Here is a 23,112-nt window from a genome sequence, read left to right on the forward strand (position 1 = left end):
GGATGAGCAGAATAAAACTCGAGACTCCAAACAAAGATTTCTTCAAAATTCAGAAGGCCGCCAACACTTATCGGCAGATTCAGAGTATACGCTCGTCCGATGGTGTACTGACTTGCCAGAGTGACATTGAATACTGAATGCAAGAGTTTTACTCAAACTTGTTTATGCCAAGAACTGTATCTAAAACGACAGCAAATGAGATGATTGAACTTCTCCCATCTCTTTCTGAAGAGCAGCAACGTCAACTGGAATGTGACATTTCTCTTGAGGAGCTCACTGCAGCATTAAAACAACTCAAAGACGGCAAGGCCTCTGGACTTGACAGACATCCTGCTGAATTCTCCAAAGTTTTTTTGAATTTTCTGGGTCCTGCTCTAATTGAGACTTTTCATGAGAGCCTAGATCAGGGGCAATTGCCCCTTATCTGCAGGAGAGCTGTCTTATGTCTTCTTCCAAAGAAAGGGGATTTGCAGCAGATTACAAACTGGCGGCCTGTGTCATTGCTAAATACTGACTACAAGATTGTGTCAAAAGTGCTTGCAATGCGTCTTAAGAAGGTCATCTCTTTCTTAGTTGTAAATGACTAAACGTATTGTATACCTGAACGATCCATTTATGACAATTGTTTTTGGTTGGAGATTTGATTACTATTGGTCAAACTGCGTCTCATGGTTTTGGGTTACTACTCATGGTTTGGGTTTTGGGTTTTGGGTTAGGAGAAAGCCTTTGACAGTGTGGATCACTCATTTTTGTTTGCAGTTCTTACTCGAGCAGGATTTGGAGAAAATTCATTTCTTGCATAAAACTTTTATATAGCAATGTATCATGGCTGCTAAAAGTAAATAACAGTCTGTGTCATCCTTTACCCTTTCAGTGAGATACTGTCCATCGAACCCTCACTGGCTCTCCTTCGTACCACCTTATCTGGGTTGTCCTTGTCAAACAATTTCAAAATTGTTAAGTCAGCGTATGCAACGACTTGTGTGTTGTGGTTAAAAAACAGGAAGATGTTTTTTGAGCTATCCCGTTGTTTCCCCAAATTTGAAGTTGCTTCATCAGCAAGAGTAAACTGTAACAAGAGCTTAGCTCTTTCTCTGTGCCCAGATACCCTTTCCTCATAACGGTCTTCACACGCAGTTCCCCCAACTCTTCCAAGAGGAATGTTATGGAAAATGTATGGGTTTAAATACTGTCCTGTCCATAGCTGTGAAGACCAGCCTTGGATGAATAGCCGAGACAGTTTTACTCTGAGGCGACCAGCCGAATATATAGTGGTTATTTTTGAGGTGCGCGAGAGGAAAGAGATGTGAGGTATTTATCTCACGAAACACATGGGTTTATTCTGAAACCACAAACAAGTAAACACGACAAGGAAATTCAAAAAATAAGTTTTAATGAAAATAAATCGAGAAATAAAATGAAGGCCGAGGTGAAACTAAATCCTATTTTGCGGTCTCACACACTCAAAAACACACAAGTTAAAGATAAAATCAAAATATAACCCCTTCAGCCGACACTTAACTTGGCGTCACAACGAGTACTTTTAGGAGCTTGGTGGCTGTTGAAACTGGGGTAGCCAGTCGTGCGGGAAGTGCTCCAAAATGTTGGCATCTAATGCCGCATGTCGAAGGCACTACGAGCGTGAGGCCAGCAAATTAGACAGCCTCCTTTCGATTCTCTCCCGTCAAGTGCAATGCGGCCTTCTGCTTCCAAGACCCCAGCAGTCGTCCAAAACCTTGTGCAAAACACTGCCGACGCAGCAAAGAGCTCCTTGCTTCCCAAAACGTGCCCAACACAGTCAGCACACAATCATCCATGATCAGAACAAAATCGTCCCTTCTTCACCGACCAAGAACCAGCCAAGAGAAAGCGACGCACTCTTCTTCCTCCTCTTGAGACCCAATCACCCAACGTCCCTCCCACTTCACCCTGCCCACAACCTCTCGGCTAGTCATGCCCCTCCGGGGCGTGGCCTGTTTCCTAGGGTGCTTTCGAGCTGGGCTTAGTCCGATCGGCAATGTTCGGGTTCTGTCAGCATGCATTGGAAGGTTGTTGTCATTAAAAGTAGATTTTCATCGCCAGCCTTGCAAATGTAAAACGTAAAAGGAAAGTCAGATAAAGAAATCACATAATGGGGAAAACTAACCTTAATCCCTAACTAATTATCACTGCTTCACCCCTCGTGTGAGGGCACATAAACAATCTTAAGCTACAGTTTCCCTCCTTAAATACATCGAGATTTCTCCTATGCATCCACAGTCCACGCTGTAATTATACAATCCTACCTTTACTATGGGATTCCATCATCTACCCCCACAAACGTAACAATACTTGGGCATCCATTTGGGAACTTCAAGCTGTATGCAGAAGAACTGGGATGGTTTCTGAGATAACATGAAGCAGAAACGATTAAAATGGAAAGGAATGCTCCATGTCTTGTCACATAAGGCATTGGTAACCATGATAAACAACCTGGAGGTATCAATCGTATGGCATAAGGCCATCGCACTCCAGCATCCTCAAGCTATGATCACCAGCATTCAAAAGGATCGAATTGATTTTTTTTCTGGGGAGGCCACCACTGGCTTGAGCGTTTATTTAGAGTTCTGGAAAAGTTTGGTCTCGGAAGTGTTTTTGTTGCTCACATTAAAATGTTATGCAATCAACTTTATCCATTATTTAAAGTCAATAATGAACTGATACTTTCAGAGGGGGATTCGTCAGGGCCGCTCTCTGTCTGGTATTTTACATGTCTTGAGTATTGAACCGCTATCGATCGTGTTTCGGAAATTTATTGTGGGCTTAAAAGTGTTGGCAGAGCATGAAGTGAAAGTGTCGGCCGATGCGGACGACGTTTGTGTTTTGGTTAAAAAAAAAATGCCAAAGACGTTGGTTTGATTGAAGAGAACTTGGAGTTATTTAACAAAGCGACAACAGCTGTCGTAAATTGGGGCAAAAGCCAGGCCCTGTAGACGGGTCAGACCAGTGGACCCTTGCCTTCCCTTCCACTTCAGCTCAAATGGAGTTTTGAAGGTATTAAATACCTGGGAGTGTTTCTTGGAAATGAAAATGTGGAAAAGAAGAACTGGGAGTGGTTGGTGGATGCCTTTGAGCAACGACTGATGAAGTGGAGAGGCTTGCGTGTTCAACTTTCATACAGGAAAAGTGCTCAACAATCTTGTGGCTGGCATCCATTCTGTGGCATCGTTTCAAGACGGTGCAACCCCCAGAAAGTTTGGGGAAAAACCTACAGAGGATTATGGTTGACTTCCTTTGGAGCGGCAAACACTGGGTTCGTCCTGGACTGCTGAGTCTTCCCGTGGAAAAAGGAGGTCAAGGCCTTGTGGACTTGATCAGAACGATTATGGCCTTTCATATGACTGCGATTAATAACCTGTCGGGCCGTGGAGTTATCTGTGGCCTGGTGGCCTCGTGGCCTCAGGGTCCATAGTGATGATGAGTCCAAGTACGCACCTCGAGAACCTGGCGCGTGTGCCGATACCTTGGCTGTGCACACTGAAAAATCATCACAGGCTATCAAGTTTGGTCTCAAAACTTTACGAAGAGGTCCATCTACTTGATACAGTTTACTAAACAGTACTTAAGGTTTCATCTATCTATAATTCCAGTAATCTCTGTCTGTACGTTTGTACGTTTGTACGTTTGTCTGTGACCGCTGTTTCTCGACAACCACGGGTCCGATATACTTTTAACTTGCCAGGTATATTGCTGGGGACCCGAGGATGTGCCTTTTCAAGGTTTCATATTAATCGGACAATTACTTACCGAGCTATGTCCAAAAAACGATTCAACCAATCAGAGAGCAGCGAACGATCGCGTGTGCCGAACGTGGCGGGCACACTCTGCCTCGGATGGCACATTTGAGAGCGTATTCATTTATTTCACGTTTGCAAACTATGTTGGCGTTAAACTATGTTTTACAACTAATAAAAACGAATTTGCGATTCATTTGCGAAACTCAAAAATCACCAATAAACTCCAATACATTCAGAACTCCGCTGCCCGTCTACTCACTCATTCCCGGACCCGTGACCACATCACCCCCGTCCTTTACAAGCTTCACTGGCTCCCCATCCCCCAGAGAATCCAGTACAAAATCCTCCTCTTGACCTACAAAGCCCTCCATAACCTGGCCCCATCCTACCTGGCTGACCTCCTCTCCAGACACACTCCCACCCGCAACCTCCGCTCTGCTGGTACCAACCTCCTGACCCCCTCCATCCGGACCAAATTCAGATCCTGGGGGGACAGGGCCTTCTCCATCGCTGCTCCCACCCTCTGGAACTCACTACCTCACACCATCAGAGACTCCTCCTCACTCACCACATTCAAAACATCACTAAAGACCCACCTGTTCAACACTGCATTCAACATTCAACCCACAGCATTTAACCCCTGACTATCTCTTCTCCTTCTCCCTCCTTTTGCTTTAAATATTTCCCTATTGATTCTTGTCTTGTCTTTTTGATTCTTGTCTTATATATATGCCGTATATCGCTGCTGTTTGTTTTCTTGATTCTTGTCTTTTTGCAATTGTTGTTTTCATGTATTGTTATGCATTATGTTTTCCACTCTGTCAAAGCGCCTTTGGGCTTCTGGAAAAGCGCTATACAAAATAAATGAATTATTATTATTATTATTATTCGCTTTCCTGCGCGTTTGTGCACGCGATGGCGATTTCTTTACCAAACTCCGGAAGCCGTTCGCTTTGGACCAAACCATTGCATGTAAATAGAGGGGGGGGGATTGTCACCACTCGCAAGCCGTTCGCTTTGGACCAAACCATTTCATGTAAATAGAGGGGGGGGATATAATTTTAGATATAGATATAGTACGGGCATGCCCTAGTTTAAATAATGAGAATAAGTCCTGCTCATTTGATTGAGAAATGTGATGAAGATATCTCAAAAAGTTGTGGATGGATTCCGAGGAAATTTTGTGGAGAGATTGGAAGTGCGAGCAGGACGAAATGATTAGATTTTGGTGAAGATCCGGATCAGAGAATTATTGAAGTGATTCTTCACCATTGAGTGATCGGGCTAAAACGATATAGAGCAGGATATCTCAAAAGGTTATCGACGGATTTGGACGAAACTTGGTGGAGAGGTCGAGAGTGTGAGAAGGACTAATCGATTCGGATTTGCTGAAGATCTGAATATGGATTCGGATATGAGAATTTTTTTAATTTCGAAGTGATTCTTCACCATTGAGTGATAGGGCTTAAACTGATACAAAGCACTATATCTCAAAAGTGATTGATGGATTTAGACGAAACTTGGAGGACAAGTTGGGTGTGTGACAAAGAATAATCGATTGAACTTTGCTGAAGATCCGAATCCGGATATGAGATTTAAAAAATGTTTTTAAAAGTGATTCTTCACGAGAGTGATGGGGCGAAAAACGATATATAGTATGATGTCTCAAAAAGTAATGTAGGGATTGGGACAAAACTTGGTGGATGAGTTGGGAAGGTGACAAGAACAATCCGATTAGATTTTGGTTAATTTGGTTATTACCTTTAGGTGATCCTGTGGAGATGGTTCTCCTAGTTTCTGGACTAGGTGAAGAACCAGGCAATCTTCTTCTTATTATTTTTCTTCTTCGTTGCCTTCCACATGCTCGTCTTCTTCTTTGATACTGTCATGGATCAATATTTGATAAATCGATTAATTGATTAATCAATAAATCAAAAATAATATTTAGAGCCAAATCACTTGGTTACTGTGGTGTCCGAATATTAGCTTCCGAACTCAAAAGGTACCTGAGATATTGTCCAAATGTGAAAGAAAATAAATAAGTGATTAATAATGAAAAATCTACAAGAAAAACACAATGTGTGTTGTGTGTTGTGTGTGTGTGTGTGTGTGTGTGTGTGTTCCCCTACATAAGGGTAGGTTTTAAAGGCTTTGAGTAGCGCTTTTGGAGGGATTTGAGTGGGGGGAGGGAAGGGGTTAATGGGCAACCTTTGAACACGACTTAAAAACCATCCACCGGCTGAATGAATGAATGAATGATCGTTTTAAGGCCATTTTTCCCCGCGAGAGTGGGGGTTGGCCTTGCAGGCCCCATGACCTCATGGGGCCCTGTTTGAGGCAATGTTTTTATGGCCGGATGCCCTTCCTGACGCCAACCCTTAGTCGCCTCTTACGATGCACAGGGATACGGTGTACCTATTCTAAATCGGGGTACACACCGTGATCATTCATCCAGCAAGCTGGTACTCAATTTGCCGACCTCGGAAGGATGACAGGCTGAGTCAACCACCCCGGGGTTAATTCAGCGATCGACCGGGATTCGAACTGAGGATCCTAGGATCCCAAGCTAGCCCCCTAACCGCCAAGCCATTAAAGGAACTAAAAGACTTTGGGGACCCAAAATACCCAGAAGACCCCAAGGACAAAGAAGACCCCAATGACTTGGAAGACCCATAAGACCCCGAATATCCAAAAGACCCTGAAGACCCTTGAAGACACCAAGGTCCTAGTGGACCCCAAATACCACAATTATCCCAAAAACCCAAAATGCCCCAAATACCCCTAAATACCCCCCAAATCCCAGAGGACTGGAAAGACCCAAGGACCCCAAAGACTCAAATTACCCAAAATGCCCCAAGGATCCAAAATACTCAAATGAGCCAAAAGACTCAAATGACCCAAAATACCCCCAGGAACCAGAAGACGCCAAAACACAAAAGACCCCGAAGACCCAAAAGACCCTTAAAGACCCAGACGACCCAAAGACCCAGGTAATCATGTTTCAATAGCATGTAATTAATGGATGTACTGCACTCACATTCAAATAGTATGTATTTAATAGACGTATTCAGTCAGGTTTCAATTATATCTACAATATAAAACAAAATGTGTGTTTGTGTCTGAGTGTGTGTCCCCTTCAGAAGGGTAGGTTTTAAATGCTTTGAGTAGTGCTTTAGGTGGGATTTGAGTGGGGGGGTTTAATGGGCAATTTTTGAACATGCCTCTGTGTCCACCAGTTAAAAGACCTAAAAGACTCTGAGGACCCAAAATAATCTCAAGAACCTAGAAGACCCCCGAAGACCCAATGCACCCCAAACACCCAAAATACCCCTGAGAACCAAAATACCCAAAAGACCCTAAAATACCCCAAATATCCAGAGGACCCAAAAGACCCCGGTGACTGAAAGGATCGAAAGACCCAGAAGAATGAAAAGACCCAAAAGATCCCAAGACCCAAAATACCCCCAAAGAACCTTAAAGACCCAGAAGACCCAAAAAATCCTGAAGACTGAAAAGATAGAAAATACCGAGAAGACCGAAAGGACCCCAAAGACCCAAAATACCCCCCAAAGACCCTTAAATACCCCAAGGATCCAGAGGACCCAAAGGAATCAAATGACTCAAAGACCTAGAGAACTCAAAAGTCTCAAATGACCCAAAAGATGCTGAGGAACCAAAAGACACAGAAGATGCTGAAGACCCAAAAGACCTCAAGGACCCAAATGACAGAGGACAAAAAAGACCCTAAGGACTCCAAAGACCCAAAAGAAGAGTAATTATAATAATAATAATAATAATAATAATAATGCATTTATTTTATATAGCGCTTTTCAGGAAGCCCAAAGACGCTTTGACAGAGTGCAAAACATAATGCATAGCAAAACATAAAAACAATTGCAAAAAAAAGAAGAATCAATAGGGAAATATTCAAAGCACAAAGGAGGGAGAAGGAGAGGAGATAGTCAGGGGTTAGATGCTGTGGGTTAAATGTTGAATGCAGTGTTGAACAGGTGGGTCTTGAGTGATGTTTTGAATGTGGTGAGTGAGGAGGAGTCTCTGATGGTGTGAGGTAGCGAGTTCCAGAGGGTGGGAGCAGCGATGGAGAAGGCCCTGTCCCCCCAGGATCTAAATTTGGTCCGGATGGGGGGGGGGACAGGAGGTTGGTACCAGCAGAGCGGAGGTTGCGGGTGGGAGTGTGTCTGGAGAGGAGGTCAGCCAGGTAGGATGGGGCCAGGTTATGGAGGGCTTTGTAGGTCAAGAGGAGGATTTTGTACTGGATTCTCTGGGAGATGGGGAGCCAGTGAAGCTTATAAAGGACGGGGGTGATGTGGTCATGGGTCCGGGAATGGGTGAGTAGACGGGCAGCGGAGTTCTGAATGTATTGGAGTTTATTGGTGATTGTTGAGGGTGAACCATAAAGGAGGCTATTGCAGTTGTCCAGACGGGAAGTGATGAAGGCGTGGATGAGGGTTTCCGCAGCCATGGAGGAGAGGGATGGACGGAGACGGGCGATGTTTTTCAGGTGAAAGAAGGCTGTCTTTGTGATCTGTTTAGTGTATTTGTCGAAGGAAAGGGTTTGGTCAAAGATGATGCCAAGATTCCGGATGTGAGGGGAGGTGGATACTGGGAAACCGTCGATGTTGAGGGCAAAGTTATGGGTGGACTTGGTGAGCGTTTTTGGGCCAATGATGATTATTTCAGATTTATCACAGTTAAGCTTGAGGAAGTTGATTTGAAGCCAGGATTTTATTTCAGTGATGCAGTTTGTCAGGATAGAGTGGGTGGCGGTGGAGATGGACTTGGTGGAGATGAAAAGCTGGATGTCATCGGCGAAGCAGTGGAATTGGAGACCATGACGGCGGATTAAGTGACCGAGGGGGGACAGGTAAAGGATGAAGAGGAGGGGGCCAAGAACTGAACCTTGGGGAACACCTTGGGGGAGGGGAGCAGTGGGGGATTTGCAGTTATTGATGGAGATGAACTGGCGTCTGTCAGAGAGGTATGATTTAATCCAAGAGAGGGCAGTGCCGGTAATGTTAAAGGTGGTTTCAAGTCGGGTGAGGAGGATGGTGTGATCGATGGTGTCAAAGGCGGCGCTGAGGTCGAGGAGGATGAGAATGTTGAGGTTGCCAGCGTCAGAGGAGAGGAGAAGGTCGTTGGTGATTTTGAGGAGAGCAGTTTCAGTACTGTGGTTGGAGCGGAATCCGGATTGGAATGTTTCATACAGGTTATTGGCAGAGAGATGATGTTTGAGTTGAGTGGCTACAGCGCGTTCCAAAACCTTTGACAGAAAGGGTAGGTTGGAGATGGGTCTGAAGTTGTTTAGGGTGTCAGGGTTTAGTCCAGGTTTTTTCAGAATGGGGGTAACAGCAGCAATTTTGAGGGATGGTGGGACGATGCCTGTAGACAGGGAGGAGTTTATTGTTGCAATGATAAGTGGAGAGAGAGCAGGAAGGGAGGCCTTGACAAAGCTGGAGGGGATGGGGTCAAGAGTGCAGGTGGCAGTTTTCATTCCGATGAGGAGTTCAGAGAGGTCAGTAGGGGAGACTGGGGAGAATTGAGACAGGGGATGGCAGGATAAGGGGGGGGCAGGTGGTTTGAGGGGGAGCGGGTGCAGCGGTGGTCAAGCTGTTGTAGATGTTTTCAATTTTGCGTTGGAAGAATGAAAGGAAGGAGATGCAGAAAGGAATGAATTATGCCTTTTACATTGGAATTGTAGACGGTGGCTTGCAAACTGAGTCTCAATGTCGGTATACAGAAGCGGTATTTTATTAATCACAGTAAATACAAAGCACAGGGAGGTGAAATTTGCTGCACATGATATGCAATTCGCGCAGAGTAAAACAAGTGTTAATTTACGTCTGTATGATGTCTCATAAATAATGAAGATATAAGCACAGCTGACATTAGGCCCAGACTTCAGACTTTGGCATGCTCATGCAGCTGTACCGTCAAAAACTGTTCCAACCCGTCATTTTTGATGGACTTTATACTGGTAAATAAATAATAATTGTAAAAAATAATGAAATTATTAAACAATTGGCTCATAGAATATCTAAACCAACACCGTTTCATCAGAATCTGTAACATAAAAAACATGAAGCAATTCATTGATTAATTACATAATTGATCGATTAATTGACTAATTAATAAATCAAAATATCCTTTATAGCCAAATTACTTGGTCACTGTCATGTCCGAATATCAGTTTCCTAACTCACAAGGTGCCTGAGATATTGCCCAGATGAGAAAGAAAATAAATAAATGATTAATAATGAAAATAAATAAATAAGAATCGTAAAAAATAATTAATATATTAATCAATTGGCTAATAGCATACCGAAACCACCATCCTTTCATCCAAATCTGTAACTTTTTGAAAATTAAGTAATAAATCGAATAATTAAATAATTAATTGATTAATCAATAAATCAAAAATATCTTTTACAGCCAAATCACTTGGTCATTGTGTCCAAATATCAGCTTCCCAGCTCAAAGGGTTCCATCTGCCAGTAACCCTCTCCTTATTGTGTTCAATCTCCAATCAATATATCGTTTGGTGATTGTATACCTGTATCATGATTGTATACCTGTATCATGATTGTATACCGAAATTCTCACCCTGATGAGACAAGCGTTGGTTGGAACACTAAAACTGGTTCATTGAACTTAACGATATTATTTTAATAACACACTGCATTTGTGATTCTTTAAAAAAAAACTTTAGGACAGGAGGACAGCCGGCTTTAACGTTTCCACGTGGAAAAAGATTTAAGAAAAAGACAGGACGGGCGTCCTGGATTCGAACCCAGACAAGTACCCCGCCGAGTGACGCTGTTGTGAAACAAACACGATCAACGTCCGTCACGTAGCAACGGCGTCGCAACAAAGGAGGTCGGAGTTCCTGAGAGGCCGGAGATCCCCGTGAGGCCGGGGTTCCCGCGAGCTTGAAGTTCCCGCGAGGCCGGGGTTCCCGCGAGGCCGGAGTTCCAGCGAGGCCGGGGTTCCAGCGAGGCCGGGGTTCCCGCGAGACCGGGTTCCCGCGAGGCCGGGGTTCCCGCGAGACCGGAGTTCCAGCGAGGCCGGGGTTCCCGCGAGGCCGGGGTTCCCGCGAGACCGGAGTTCCAGCGAGGCCGGGGTTCCCGCGAGGCCGGGGTTCCCGCGAGACCAGAGTTCCAGCGAGGCCGGGGTTACCGCGAGGCCGGGGTTCCCGCGAGACAGGAGTTCCAGCGAGGCCGGGGTTCCCGCGAGGCCGGGGTTCCCGCGAGACCGGAGTTCCAGCGAGGGCGGGGTTCCCGCGAGGCCGGGGTTCCCGCGAGACCAGAGTTCCAGCGAGGCCGGGGTTCCCGCGAGACCGGGTTCCCGCGAGGCCGGGGTTCCCGCGAGGCCGGGGTTCCCGCGAGACCGGGGTTCCCGCGAGACCGGAGTTCCCGCGAGCTTGAACTTGAAGTTCCCGCGAGGCCGGGGTTCCCGCGAGCTTGAAGTTCCCGCGAGGCCGGGGTTCCCGCGAGGCCGGAGTTCCAGCGAGGCCGGGGTTCCCGCGAGACCGGAGTTCCAGCGAGGCCGGGGTTCCCGCGAGACCGGAGTTCCAGCGAGGCCGGGGTTCCCGCGAGACCGGGGTTCCCGCGAGGCCGGGGTTCCCGCGAGGCCGGAGTTCCAGCGAGCTTGAAGTTCCCGCGAGGCCGGGGTTCCCGCGAGCTTGGCCGTCCCCTTGAACCGCTCAGGACATCGAGAAATCACTGCACAATGGTCGATCCCAGCGGCCCCGAGCTGCCGAAAGTTGGCACCGATCGTGACGTCATTGAGAAACGTCCTAAAAATGTGAGCTTCGTTCTCTCACTCCCACGAAACGGGCCGAGTGGGTTCAATGAATTATTGACACGAGTTAATGATTGGTTAATTGTGAGATAATGACGTCACTGCCGAATGGAGATCTTCATTGATCTGTTACTGTTGCTGTTCCATCTGAGAATCCCGTGTGCGAGACCGAAGTTCAAATCCCATCCATAAACGAGATGTGTTTCTTCATTGTCCACAAATGTCCTTGTAATGAATGTAAAAGTGCATTGATGTCTATTAACGTCTTTGTCCTTCATCGGATTGATGTATAACAGTACAAGCTCCAACATGAACGTTCTCACTTAGATCGATGTAAACAATTAATTAATTAATTAAGGGTACAACGGAGGATGTCTGAAGGTTTCTGGACGTCGGAATCCTCAATGACAACACGTGGGTCATTAAAAAACGTCACTCAGATTCCTATTGATTATACCTGTACCTGTACCTGCACCTGCACGAGGGTCTTCAAATAACGTCACTGAGATTCCTATTCAATATACCTGTACCTGCATGACGGACTTCAAATAACGTCACGCAGATTCCTATTGATTATTTCTGTACATGCACCTGTACCTGCACCTGCACCTGCACGAGGGTCTTCAAATAACGTCACTGAGATTCCTATTCAATATACCTGTACCTGCATGAAGGACTTCAAATAACGTCACTCAGATTCCTATTGATTATATCTATATCTACTTGCATGAGGGTCTTCAATTAACGTCACTGAGATTCCTATTGACTATACCTGTATCTACCTACACGAGGGTCTTCAAATAATTTCACTGAGATTCCTATTGATTATTTCTGTATCTACCTGCACGAGGGTCTTCAAATAATGTCACTGAGATTCCTATTGATAATTATTTCTGTACCTGCACGAGGGTCTTCAAATAACGTCACTCAGATTCCTATTGATTATTTCTGTATCTACTTGCACGAGGGTCTTCAAATAATGTCACTCAGATTCCTATTGATTACTTCTGTACATGCACGAGGGTCTTCAAATAACTTCACTCAGAATCCTATTGATTATTTCTGTACATGCGCGAGGGTCTTCAAATAACGTCACTGAGATTCCTATTGATTATTTCTGTACCTTCACCTGCACGAGGGTCTTTAAATAACGTCACTCAGATTCCTATTGATTATATCTGTATCTACCTGCACGAGGGTCTTCAAATAATGTCACTGAGATTCCTATTGATTATATCTGTATCTACCTCCACGAGGGACTTCAAATAACGTCACTCAGATTCCTATTGATTATATCTGTATCTACCTCCACGAGGGACTTCAAATAACGTCACTCAGATTCCTATTCAATATGCCTGTACCTGCATGAGGGACTTCAAATAACGTCACTGAGATTCCTATTCAATATGCCTGTACCTGCATGAGGGACTTCAAATAACGTCACTGAGATTCCTATTGACTATACCTGTACCTTTACCTGCACGAGGGTCTTTAAATAACGTCACTCAGATTCCTATTGATTATATCTGCATCTACCTGCACGAGGGTCTTCAAATAATGTCACTGAGATTCCTATTGATTATATCTGTACCTGCATGCGGGTCTTCAAATAACGTCACTCAGATTCCTATTGATTATATCTGTACCTGCATGAGGGTCTTCAAATAACGTCACTCAGATTCCTGTTGATTATACGTGTGCGAGGGTCTTCATTCATGCTTCGTATTGATTATACCTGTACAAGGGTCTTCATTCATGCTTCGTATTGATTATACGTGTACAAGGGTCTTCATTCATGCTTCGTATTGATTATACGTGTACAAGGGTCTTCATTCATGCTTCGTATTGATTATACGTGTACAAGGGTCTTCATTCATGCTTCGTATTGATTATACCTGTACAAGGGTCTTCATTCATGCTTCGTATTGATTATACGTGTACAAGGGTCTTCATTCATGCTTCGTATTGATTATACGTGTACAAGGGTCTTCATTCATGCTTCGTATTGATTATACGTGTACAAGGGTCTTCATTCATGCTTCGTATTGATTATACCTGTACAAGGGTCTTCATTCATGCTTCGTATTGATTATACCTGTACAAGGGTCTTCATTCATGCTTCGTATTGATTATACCTGTACAAGGGTCTTCATTCATACAGGTGTATGAACGTGTTACGCTTGAGCTACTTTTTCCAGTGTAAACTTAATTTGTCGATTCCGGATCATGCATGTATCATGTATGAACCAACATGACCATATTGGTGTGTGATGGATGTACTGTGACTGGACCCACAGAAGTATCCACGCCCCAAAGGTGCGGTCGTGTTTCGAGTGGACTCACCATGGAAGCGTCTGCACACGACGCACACCCTGAGCAGCGCCCGGGCCGTGTTTGACTACTTCGATCCCCAGGTACGTAATTACTGATTGGGTGCAGAGGAGAGGTGAAGCACATCGTGCTTGTTGGGACAGGGTGGGGCTTGATATCTTCCTCGGTCCTGGTTATACCTTCAGTACGCTGAACACACATTCAACGGACGGCACACGTATTGATGAATCACCCTGCATGTGAACCACCAGGTTGACAGTTTCTACCTGGGTCGGGATTCAAACCTAGGCTAAACAGCTGAGAGGTGAGTGCCTCGAAGCTATCCCATCAGCCTTTTGTTCAAATAATTTGGGGGGAGGGGTAAGGGATGGGGGGGGGGGGGGGGGTTAAGATGAAAATTGATGATTTTAGAAGTTTGACCTTGAGTTGACCTTTGACCTCAAATAGTTGCTTCCCCGATTCAATGATGCACTATGCAATTGATGTTTAATTTTCAAGCCAATCGGATGAAAAATGACAATTTTAGCAATTCGACCTCAAGATGACCTTTTCCCCGAAATCAATAGGCTTCTTCATCATGATCAACTCCACCATCTGGTGAGGTTTCGTCACGATCGGTTTAAAATTGTGACCTGTCGGCGATTGACATACAAACATACAGAACAACGAACAAGACCAACAATATAAAATCTTCCATTTTGCAAGGAACAAATAGCCAAGATCAAATTCATCGACCTGACAATAACATCGCGGCCGTGTTACTGACCATTGATCGATTAATGTGTCCTTGTTGTTCGTCCCAAGGCCCCGCTCGACGATCTGGATTTCGTGCTCAAAGCACAGTACGATCACAGCACGGACTGCCTGCAGGACAAGAGCAGGACTGTGATACAGAAGGAAACTTTGGGGGATGACCATGGGTGAGTGGGAGGCCAACTTAAATTAAGGGACAGTGTCATGAAATGGGTCACTTTATTTTTCATTGGAACAGCAAGTAGTTTAATTTAAGTCGAGTTTAACTCGTTTTTGTGGTTTAATCGTAAAATTAAAAACATCCCACGCAAATCCAAAATGGCGACGGATGTTCTCAAGATGGTGGAAGGAGGTTCGATGCGAATGGCATTGACATCAGGGCGAGTTAGGCCTCAAGTTCAAAGAAGGGTGATTAGAGCTGGAATTTGTTCAGGATTCCGGCGATAAGTCGCCGACTCTTCGCGAAGGGCACCGTGGGATCTTTACCGTCCACCAACGAATGCTGGCAGAAGGGACATCCATTTCGCATCCATCCGAAGTATGTCACACAAATTGATGACTCATTCTGCCTGTGAAACACTTGGATGACAGTTTACAGCTGGTTCAGGATTCAAACCCAGGCTTGATAGCTTAAAGGTGAGTGTGCGTACCTCTAGGCTATCCTGCCATGTGTGGGGACGACAAGGCATAAATAATTTTAATTATATAATGAATGCTACTTTCACAAATTGAACTAGAAAGCATGTGCAAATGCAAGGCCCGTCCGCCTCCGTTTGTATTCATTCGGCATCTTCTCCTTCCTCTTCTTCTTCTTCTTCTTCTTCTGTATGTTCAACATAACGAAAACAGTTTCAAAGAAATGCAAAATGAAATTGATGATCATATGCATTGACCTTGACCTTTAACCTTTTTATCAAATAAAAAAAACAACTGACTCCCACCTTTTGATTGGTGAACCAATCCAGTGACCCGATATGCAAATTCCTGAAATTTTAGGTGGATAGGGTGAAAATTGGTGTTTTTATGCAACCTTGACCTTTGACCTTTTAGTCCGAAAAACAATCTGCTTCTAGATTTTGATTGGTGAACGAATTCTGTGACCCAATATGCAAATTCTTAAACTTTCAGGTCAGTCGGATGAAAATTGACGATTTTACGTGTCGTTTACCTTTGACCTTTTGACCAAATTGTTAACTTGCCTTCTCCGTATTATCATAATAATGGTTTGGTGAAAATTTGATGACAAAACTCAAATGGTAAAAGAGTTTTGGCTCGGACACACACACACACACACACACACACACACACACACACACACACACACACACACACACACACACACACACAGAAGTGATTACAATACCCCATCTCATGCTGCGCAGGGAACTGACTAATACGGCATTCTCTTATCTATATGCTTCGAATGATCACCGCAATCATTAATTAACGCTTAAAATGAATCAGCCAATCGGGTTGAAGTGCACAATAAATTTAGAAGCAAATACATTATCATTATTACATACAAAATCTGGATTCTAAAAATACAGGACATGTTCATACTTACACACCTGGTGTGTCCGTGTAGGTTTTGTCAGCCAAAGAGAACAAAAGGTATCCACGTCACCATGGCAACCTATTGATGAAATTTTGCATTGTTTTCTAATGATGGAGGGCAATGCAACTTATGATATGTTGTGTGAAATAGTAAAACGTGATTTCGTGACGAGCACTGTTTTGTCCTCTTGATTCAGACGGATTTTGAAGAACATACCAAAGGAATTAGTGCTGGATGATGACCCCATGAACCCCCCTCTCGTGAAATGGACAAACCTGACCAAGAGCTCCATTTACAGCAGAAAGGGAACAATCGGTAAGACACAGTTTCTTTGGAATGAGCAAACGCTGAACGTCGTGTTTTATACCCTCTCCCCTTCCGTCGAGATCACTCTGCTCTCTCACCCTCCTCGGCTCCTCCAATACACGCAATCTTCCATTATCCCACTCCTGCTTCAAACCTCCATGTCTGTCTGTCTCGAAGAAATTCTTTTTTGCAATCCCATAAACCGAAAGGTACAGTTATTCAGGTTTGTGCCGCTGATGCAGTGCCCAAATTACCAGTGAGCTGTTACTCAATTTGCCGAACTCGGAAGGATGACAGGCTGAGTCAACAATTTGCCGACATCGGAAGGATGACAGGCTGAGTCAACAATTTGCCGACATCGGAAGGATGACAGGCTGAATCGACCCCCCTGCCGTTCATTTATTTTTTTTATTTTTTTTTGTATACAAGATCGAGGCTCGTGTGGTGTCAGAGCTAACATTAATCACAAAAAAACCAACGGACACATAAAACATGTAATAAAGGGAGCGGGAGACAAGATGGGGAGAGAGAGGGTGAAACACACAAGTACAACATTTGAGAGCAGTGACATCGGGAGATTTGTGGGAGGGAGAGGGCTTGGGGGGAAGAGGCGTGGAAAGGGGGGTGGGTGGTGGAGGGATAAAACACATGGACAGAGCTAGGACTTCCAGGAAAGAAGTCGGTATTTCAAAACAGTGGATCTGGGGTGAATTAACAGGGGTAGAAAAAAATCAGGGTTTTGGATGGGGGAAGATAAGAGATGGTGGTGAACAGCTGTTTTAAAGACCTGGAGGGAGGAGTGGGATTGAAGAGAGTGAGGGAGTTTGTTCCAGAGGTGGGAGGAAAGAGGAATGAAAGAGTGAAGGTGAGCAGAGAGTCTTGATTTCGGCAGTTTCACCAGAAGAGAGTTGTCGCAGATCTTGTGCGACCTGTAGGAATATTTGTGAGACAGAGCACAGACAGAGCTGGGGGAGCAAGGCCGGAGAGGAGTCAGTAGAAGACAGAAAGACCACCAACCTGCCTGCAGTGAGTGAGTGAAAGGCCCTCAGAGTTAGCTTCATCGTGGGAGATTCCAATGATTCTGAAAGCTTTGGTTTCAACAGCGTGAAGCCGAGCTAGGTGTGAGGCAGGAGCACCGGCCCAGAGGGAAGAGCAGCATGACATTGAGCTGCGGATGAAAGCCTTGCATGTGGTGAGGAGCTTTTTCAACCCAATTTTTTTTTTCATCCTTTTTCAACCTAATACATCGATCGACTGGGATTTGAACTCAGCATCCTCGGATCCCAAGCCAGCTCCCGGACGGCGAAGCAAACACCAGGCTGGGGAAGGGGGCGAGCGGGGTTAAGGCCAACTCCACTCTTGGGTTACTGACCTCCTTTACTCTCGTAGCCAACATGTGGCTCTCAAGGGAATCATTTCATCCATTCCTCCTGTTAAGGCTGGAGTGCCGCTAAGCAGGGCTCTGGGCCCAGTCCTATTCCTGATCTTCATCAATGATCTCTCCGATTTTGGAAAATCCTCTTATCGATTTGCTTATGATTCCACACTCTGCCGTGACATCCCTCATCCTTTAGACAGGCAGGCTGCATCCTCTTCCATCTCTTCAGACTTTGAAAAATCACAAGATGGTCAAATACTTGTAATATGTCTTTCAATACTGACAAATCTCACACTCACTATTTCTCCAAGAAAGGACTGCCTGGGAAACCTTCCGATCTACCTTCTCAACAACCCTCTTCAGCAAGTTCAGTCATTCAAACTCCTGGGTCTCACTCTCAGCCATGATCTCTCTTCGGCAATCCACATTTCAAAGTTGGCTTCCAAAGCCAGCCACCGACTGGTCATCCTCCGTCATACAAAGTCCTTCCTTGGCACACCTGAACTCCTATCCACCTCCAAGGCCTTCATCTGCAGCTTGATGGAGTCCTGCTCTCTCCTCTGGGATGGCTCCCCTGCATCACATCTTACTCAGCTTGACAATGTGGACACCAAGGCCTCCAAGATTATTGGAAGATCCCCCAATGAAGCTGAGTTTTTGGGTCAATCACTTTACCGTCGCAGAGAGATCATTGGTCTCTGTGTTCTACCCCTACCTTTCTGGTCTTGCACCCTCTGCTCTTCCCATACTTTGTCCACCCTCCCCCTCCCCAGGTTTCTGCAGGGCGCACGTGGTCCGCCATCGACCCCTTCATGGTGAAAATCACAATATTCAGAATCACTGCTCACATCCACTCATTAGGTCTTCTTTTTCCCACAGTGGAACAAACTTCCATATTCTCTTCAATCTCATTCTTCCCTCCAGGTTTTCAAGACAGCTGTTCCCCACCATCTCAGATCATCCCCAATCCAAAACTATGACCATTTATACCCCTGTTAACCCCCACTCTCCAACCTACCCGTTTGCATTTTTCCTTCTTGAGAGTTTGCTTCCATCAGCCGTCTTGTCCACTACATGGATGCTCTGCTTCCTCACCCCTCATTCCTTCCCTCTTTCCTTATTTGTCCAAGTCTCCCTCTAGTTTATCCTTCAACCTCACTATTGGTGGCACCCACCCCCCCCCCCCCCCCTCTCTCTCTCTCCAAAATCTTATTGGCTTGTTCCTGTCAGCTCACCAACTCATCCACCTAGTTTTGTCATAACTCGTCCACAACTTTTTGAAATATCATGTTATTTATCATTTTTGGCCCCATCTCTCAATTATTTAGAATCACTTCAAAAATAATTAATGTATCCTTATCTTTACCAAAATCGAAACTGTTCGTACTTGTCACATTCCCAATCTGTCCACCAAGATCCATCGGAATCCGTCCATAACTTTTTGGGATATCGTGCTGTATATAGTTTTTGGCCCCGTCTCTCAATGGTGAAGAATCACTTAAAAATTTGAGTATTCGGATCAGGATCTTCACAAAAATAGAATCACTACATCCTTGTCACACACAACCTGTCCGCAACATCTAACCTGTTCATATTTTTTTGGAGATATCCTGGTGACAGTTAGAGAGAGAGGGGTGAAAACACAACCCCAGGCAGAGGTAATTACAAGAACATGCATTTTTTACATTACGTACCTATTTCTCTGAGATACCCTTGTTACCTCTGCCACCAAAGGTGGACTGGTGAACAGTTTACGTTTTGTATCTCAGAGTAGACCAGAAAATCACAATACAGAATCACATTGAATCAAAATCAATCACAGGAATCACCATAGATAGGTCCAGTCCATCATACCCTGATCTACTCCTCGTTTTTGGCCATCTTATTATTATAGATCTAACGTATGTATGTTTATATGTTTATATGCGACCAAACGTCTTCTTCTTCAAATAAAATTAAAACCCAAAACACAGTCCGTGAACTCTAAATTACGTTTGGACTGCTGAGACACCTCAGACGTTTGACGACCCTCCCTGAAGACCCAAAATACCCTTGAAGACCCCAAAGCACCTGAAGACCCAAAAGACCCAGAATAACCGGAAGACCCAAAAGACCCCGAAGACCCAGAAGACCCAGAATAACCGGAAGACCCAAAAGACCCCGAAGACCCAAAAGACCTCGAAGACCCAAAAGACCCTGAAGACTTTGGACCATAACCCAAGACCCCAAAGACAAAAATTTAGTAGCCGGATCCGAATTTTCACCAAAATTGAATCTATTCCTCCTTGTCACATGCAGGACATCTGTGCCAAATTTCGTCCGAATCCGTCCACAACGTTTTGAGATATTTTGTTCACAAACGGACAGACAGACTGACAAACAGGGGTGAAAACATAACCTCCATCCACCTTTGGTGGCGGAGGTAATTACAAGAACATGCACTTTTTACATTACGTCCTTATTTCTCGAAGATACCCTTGTAACAAGAGTGTGTTTGTTTGCTGTGACTCCATGACATCACAATGCGTTGGGTGCAGCAGTAAATACTTAATGAAATGCTGAAAGTGCAGTGGCTTTGTCCTATCTCTCCCCTGTTCAATTGAGAACCATTTTGTAATCTTGAATAACTGAACCTTTTGGTTGATTAGTCTGTTTCGTCTGTTTTTCAGTTGGACGTTAACCACTATTTCTGGACCGTTAACCACTCTGGACATGCTGCTTCTGCTTTCTCAACAATGGATGGAGGTCCTCAACGCCAAACAGGAAATTAGAGCAGTCTCCCTTGACATTTCACGTGCCTTCGATACGGTCTGGCACCCTGCTCTGCTCTCCAAACTCTCCTCCTTTGGTATCCATGGAAATCTCCACGCATGGCTGGCGGACTTCCTCTCTGGTCGTAGTCAACGTGTGGCCCTGAATGGGTTTCTCTCATCTCCTCTTCCTGTTCAGGCTGGAGTTCCCCAAGGTAGTGTTCTGGGCCCTGTGCTTTTTCTGGTCTTCATCAATGATCTCTCTGACTCTCTTGAAAATCCTCTCTATCTCTTTGCTGACGACTCTACTCTCTGTCGCTCCATTCCTCATCCCTCAGATCGGCAGTCTGCAGCCTCCTCACTTTCTGCAGACCTGGACAAAATCACAGACTGGTCAAACAAGTGGAACATGTCTTTCAATCCTGACAAATCTCACACTCTTACAATGTCTCTCCGAAAGGACCGACTGGACAACCCTCCCATCTACTTTCTCAACAATCCTCTCCAAGAAGTTCTGTCGCTCAAGCTTTTGGGTCTCACTATCTGCCATGATCTTTCTTGGGAAAACCACATTTCCAAGCTGGCCTCCAAAGCCAGTCGCCGACTGGGCATCCTCCGTCGTGCGAAGTCCTTCCTTGGCACACCTGAGCTCCTCACCACATACAAGGCTTTCATCCGCAGCTCAATGGAATACTGTTCCCCCCTCTGGGCTGGTGCTCCTGCCTCACACCTTGCTCGGCTTCACGCTGTTGAGGCCAAAGCTTTCAGAATCATTGGAATCTCCTGCGATGTAGTCAACGCCGAGGGCCTTTCACTCACTCACCGCAGGCAGGTTGGAGGTCTTTCTGTCTTCTACCGACTCCTCTCCGGCCTTGCTCCCCCAGCTCTCTCTGTGCTCTGTCCCCCCAATATTCCTTCAGGTCGCACAAGATCTGCCTGCAAGCCTCTTATGGTTAAACTGCCAAAGTCTAGGCTCTCTGCTCACCTTCACTCTTTCATTCCCCTTTTCTCCCGCCTCTGGAACAAACTCCCCCACTCCCTTCAATCCCACTCCTCCCTCCAGGTCTTTAAAACAGCTGTTCACCACCATCTCTTATCGTCCCCCATCGAAAACCTTGATCTTTTCTACCCCCCGGTAATTCACCCCAGAGTCCTTGCAGTGTTCATATGTTTTAATCCTCTCCCACCTCCCCCCAATTCCTCCCGATGTCCCTGCTCTCAAATGTTGTGTTTGTGTCCTTCCCCCTCTTCCCCCTCTCTTTTGTGTCCTTCCCCCTCTCTCCCCATCTTGTCTGCCGCTCCCCTTGTTTTTTGTGTTTTGTGTGTCTGTCTTTTTGTGTGATTAATGTTAGCTCTTTCACGAGCCTCGATCTTGTATCCAAAAAAAAAAAAAAAAAAAAAAAAAAAAATGGAATTGCAAAAAATAATTTCTTCGAGACAGACAGTTACGGAGCTTTGAACCAGGAGTGGGAACCTGGAAGATTGCGTGTCTTGGAGGAGCCGAGGAGGATCGGTGGGCCGACTTTAGCAGGATTGCTCAACAATGATAAGGCATCGTCGACCTTCAGAAAAAAACGACATTCTTGAGGGTTGAACATCAACCTTCGTTGAAACTATCAATCAGATTACCAACTGCAAATCTTTTTTTGCAGAGAGCTATCACACAGCGAATACAAAGAACGGCTTCAGCAGAAAGGAAGATGGAGCTTTTTACTGCTCGTAACCTGCCCACAGACAAACACGTGTGTTTTACTCATCATGACCTTTATGCAAACTTGTCATTTTGTGAAAACTAAATAATAAAGCATTGATCATCATACACTGAGCCAGTATTTTTCAATATTCACTTTAAGTGGCAAGTAGTTGATCAGGGGTAGACCCTGAAGGTTTCTAGGATAACAACATCTAAGCAGGAAGTCATAAATGTAGGTTCTCTGTTCTGGTATGAAAGCCGAGCAGTCTTGATATCCTCACTGCAACAATCCCACCAGAATAGGCCAGTAATACACAAGAGGAGAACTGGAAGAGGTGTAATGGGTACCTTGGATGTATAATGCCAGTCAGGAGCTTGTGAGAAGGTCTTCCTTTCGTAAGAGGCCTTTACAAGACGAAACAGACTAATCGCAAGCGTTTCACTGTTTAATGGAGTTGTCTGAAATCTCTGCCTTCAGAAATTATATCTTGAAAAACTAGAGGGATGGGGGATGTGGATCAGTTTATATCACCAAGTTGACCAAGATGCAGTAAAGATAGGACAGGCCAAATGACCAATTTCATCACAACCTGGAAATGATTACCAAATAAACTTGCATACTGTGGTGGTCGAGTATTTATTATTCACGAGGAGACTGGTCTGGTTTCCTAGAAATAGTGGTTAACGTCCAACTGAAAGCAGAAATGTTCAGCCTTGCACACCAAGCTTCAGGAAAATGAGGTAGTCTCAGA

At 45.0% G+C, this 23,112-nt stretch overlaps 1 protein-coding gene across 1 annotated transcript; it reads left to right on the forward strand.

The window, feature by feature from the left end:
* Positions 1-9,537: 9,537 nt before the first annotated feature.
* LOC137419549 (protein CFAP276-like) lies at positions 9,538-22,491 on the forward strand. Its single transcript, XM_078771052.1, has 5 exons — positions 9,538-11,597; positions 13,892-14,008; positions 14,730-14,845; positions 16,430-16,548; positions 22,320-22,491. The coding sequence occupies exons 1-5, from the start codon at positions 11,523-11,525 to the stop codon at positions 22,388-22,390; spliced, it is 498 nt and encodes a 165-aa protein (XP_078627178.1). The 5' UTR covers positions 9,538-11,522; the 3' UTR covers positions 22,391-22,491.
* The last annotated feature ends 621 nt before the right edge of the window (positions 22,492-23,112 follow it).

The sequence above is a fragment of the Myxine glutinosa genome, chromosome 1 (genome assembly GCF_964187855.1).
Source record: "Myxine glutinosa chromosome 1, kmMyxGlut1.1, whole genome shotgun sequence".
In the NCBI taxonomy this organism is placed as follows: Eukaryota; Metazoa; Chordata; class Myxini; order Myxiniformes; family Myxinidae; genus Myxine; species Myxine glutinosa.

What these genes read in the sequence shown, in the direction of transcription:
- LOC137419549 (XM_078771052.1), top strand. Translation starts at nt 11,523, where the DNA reads ATGGTCGATCCCAGCGGCCCCGAGCTGCCGAAAGTTGGCACCGATCGT. An exon ending in TTGAGAAACGTCCTAAAAAT is followed by an intron (nt 11,598 to 13,891) that starts GTGAGCTTCGTT and finishes CTGGACCCACAG; the next exon opens with AAGTATCCACGCCCCAAAGG. An exon ending in CAGCAGAAAGGGAACAATCG is followed by an intron (nt 16,549 to 22,319) that starts GTAAGACACAGT and finishes CTTTTTTTGCAG; the next exon opens with AGAGCTATCACACAGCGAAT.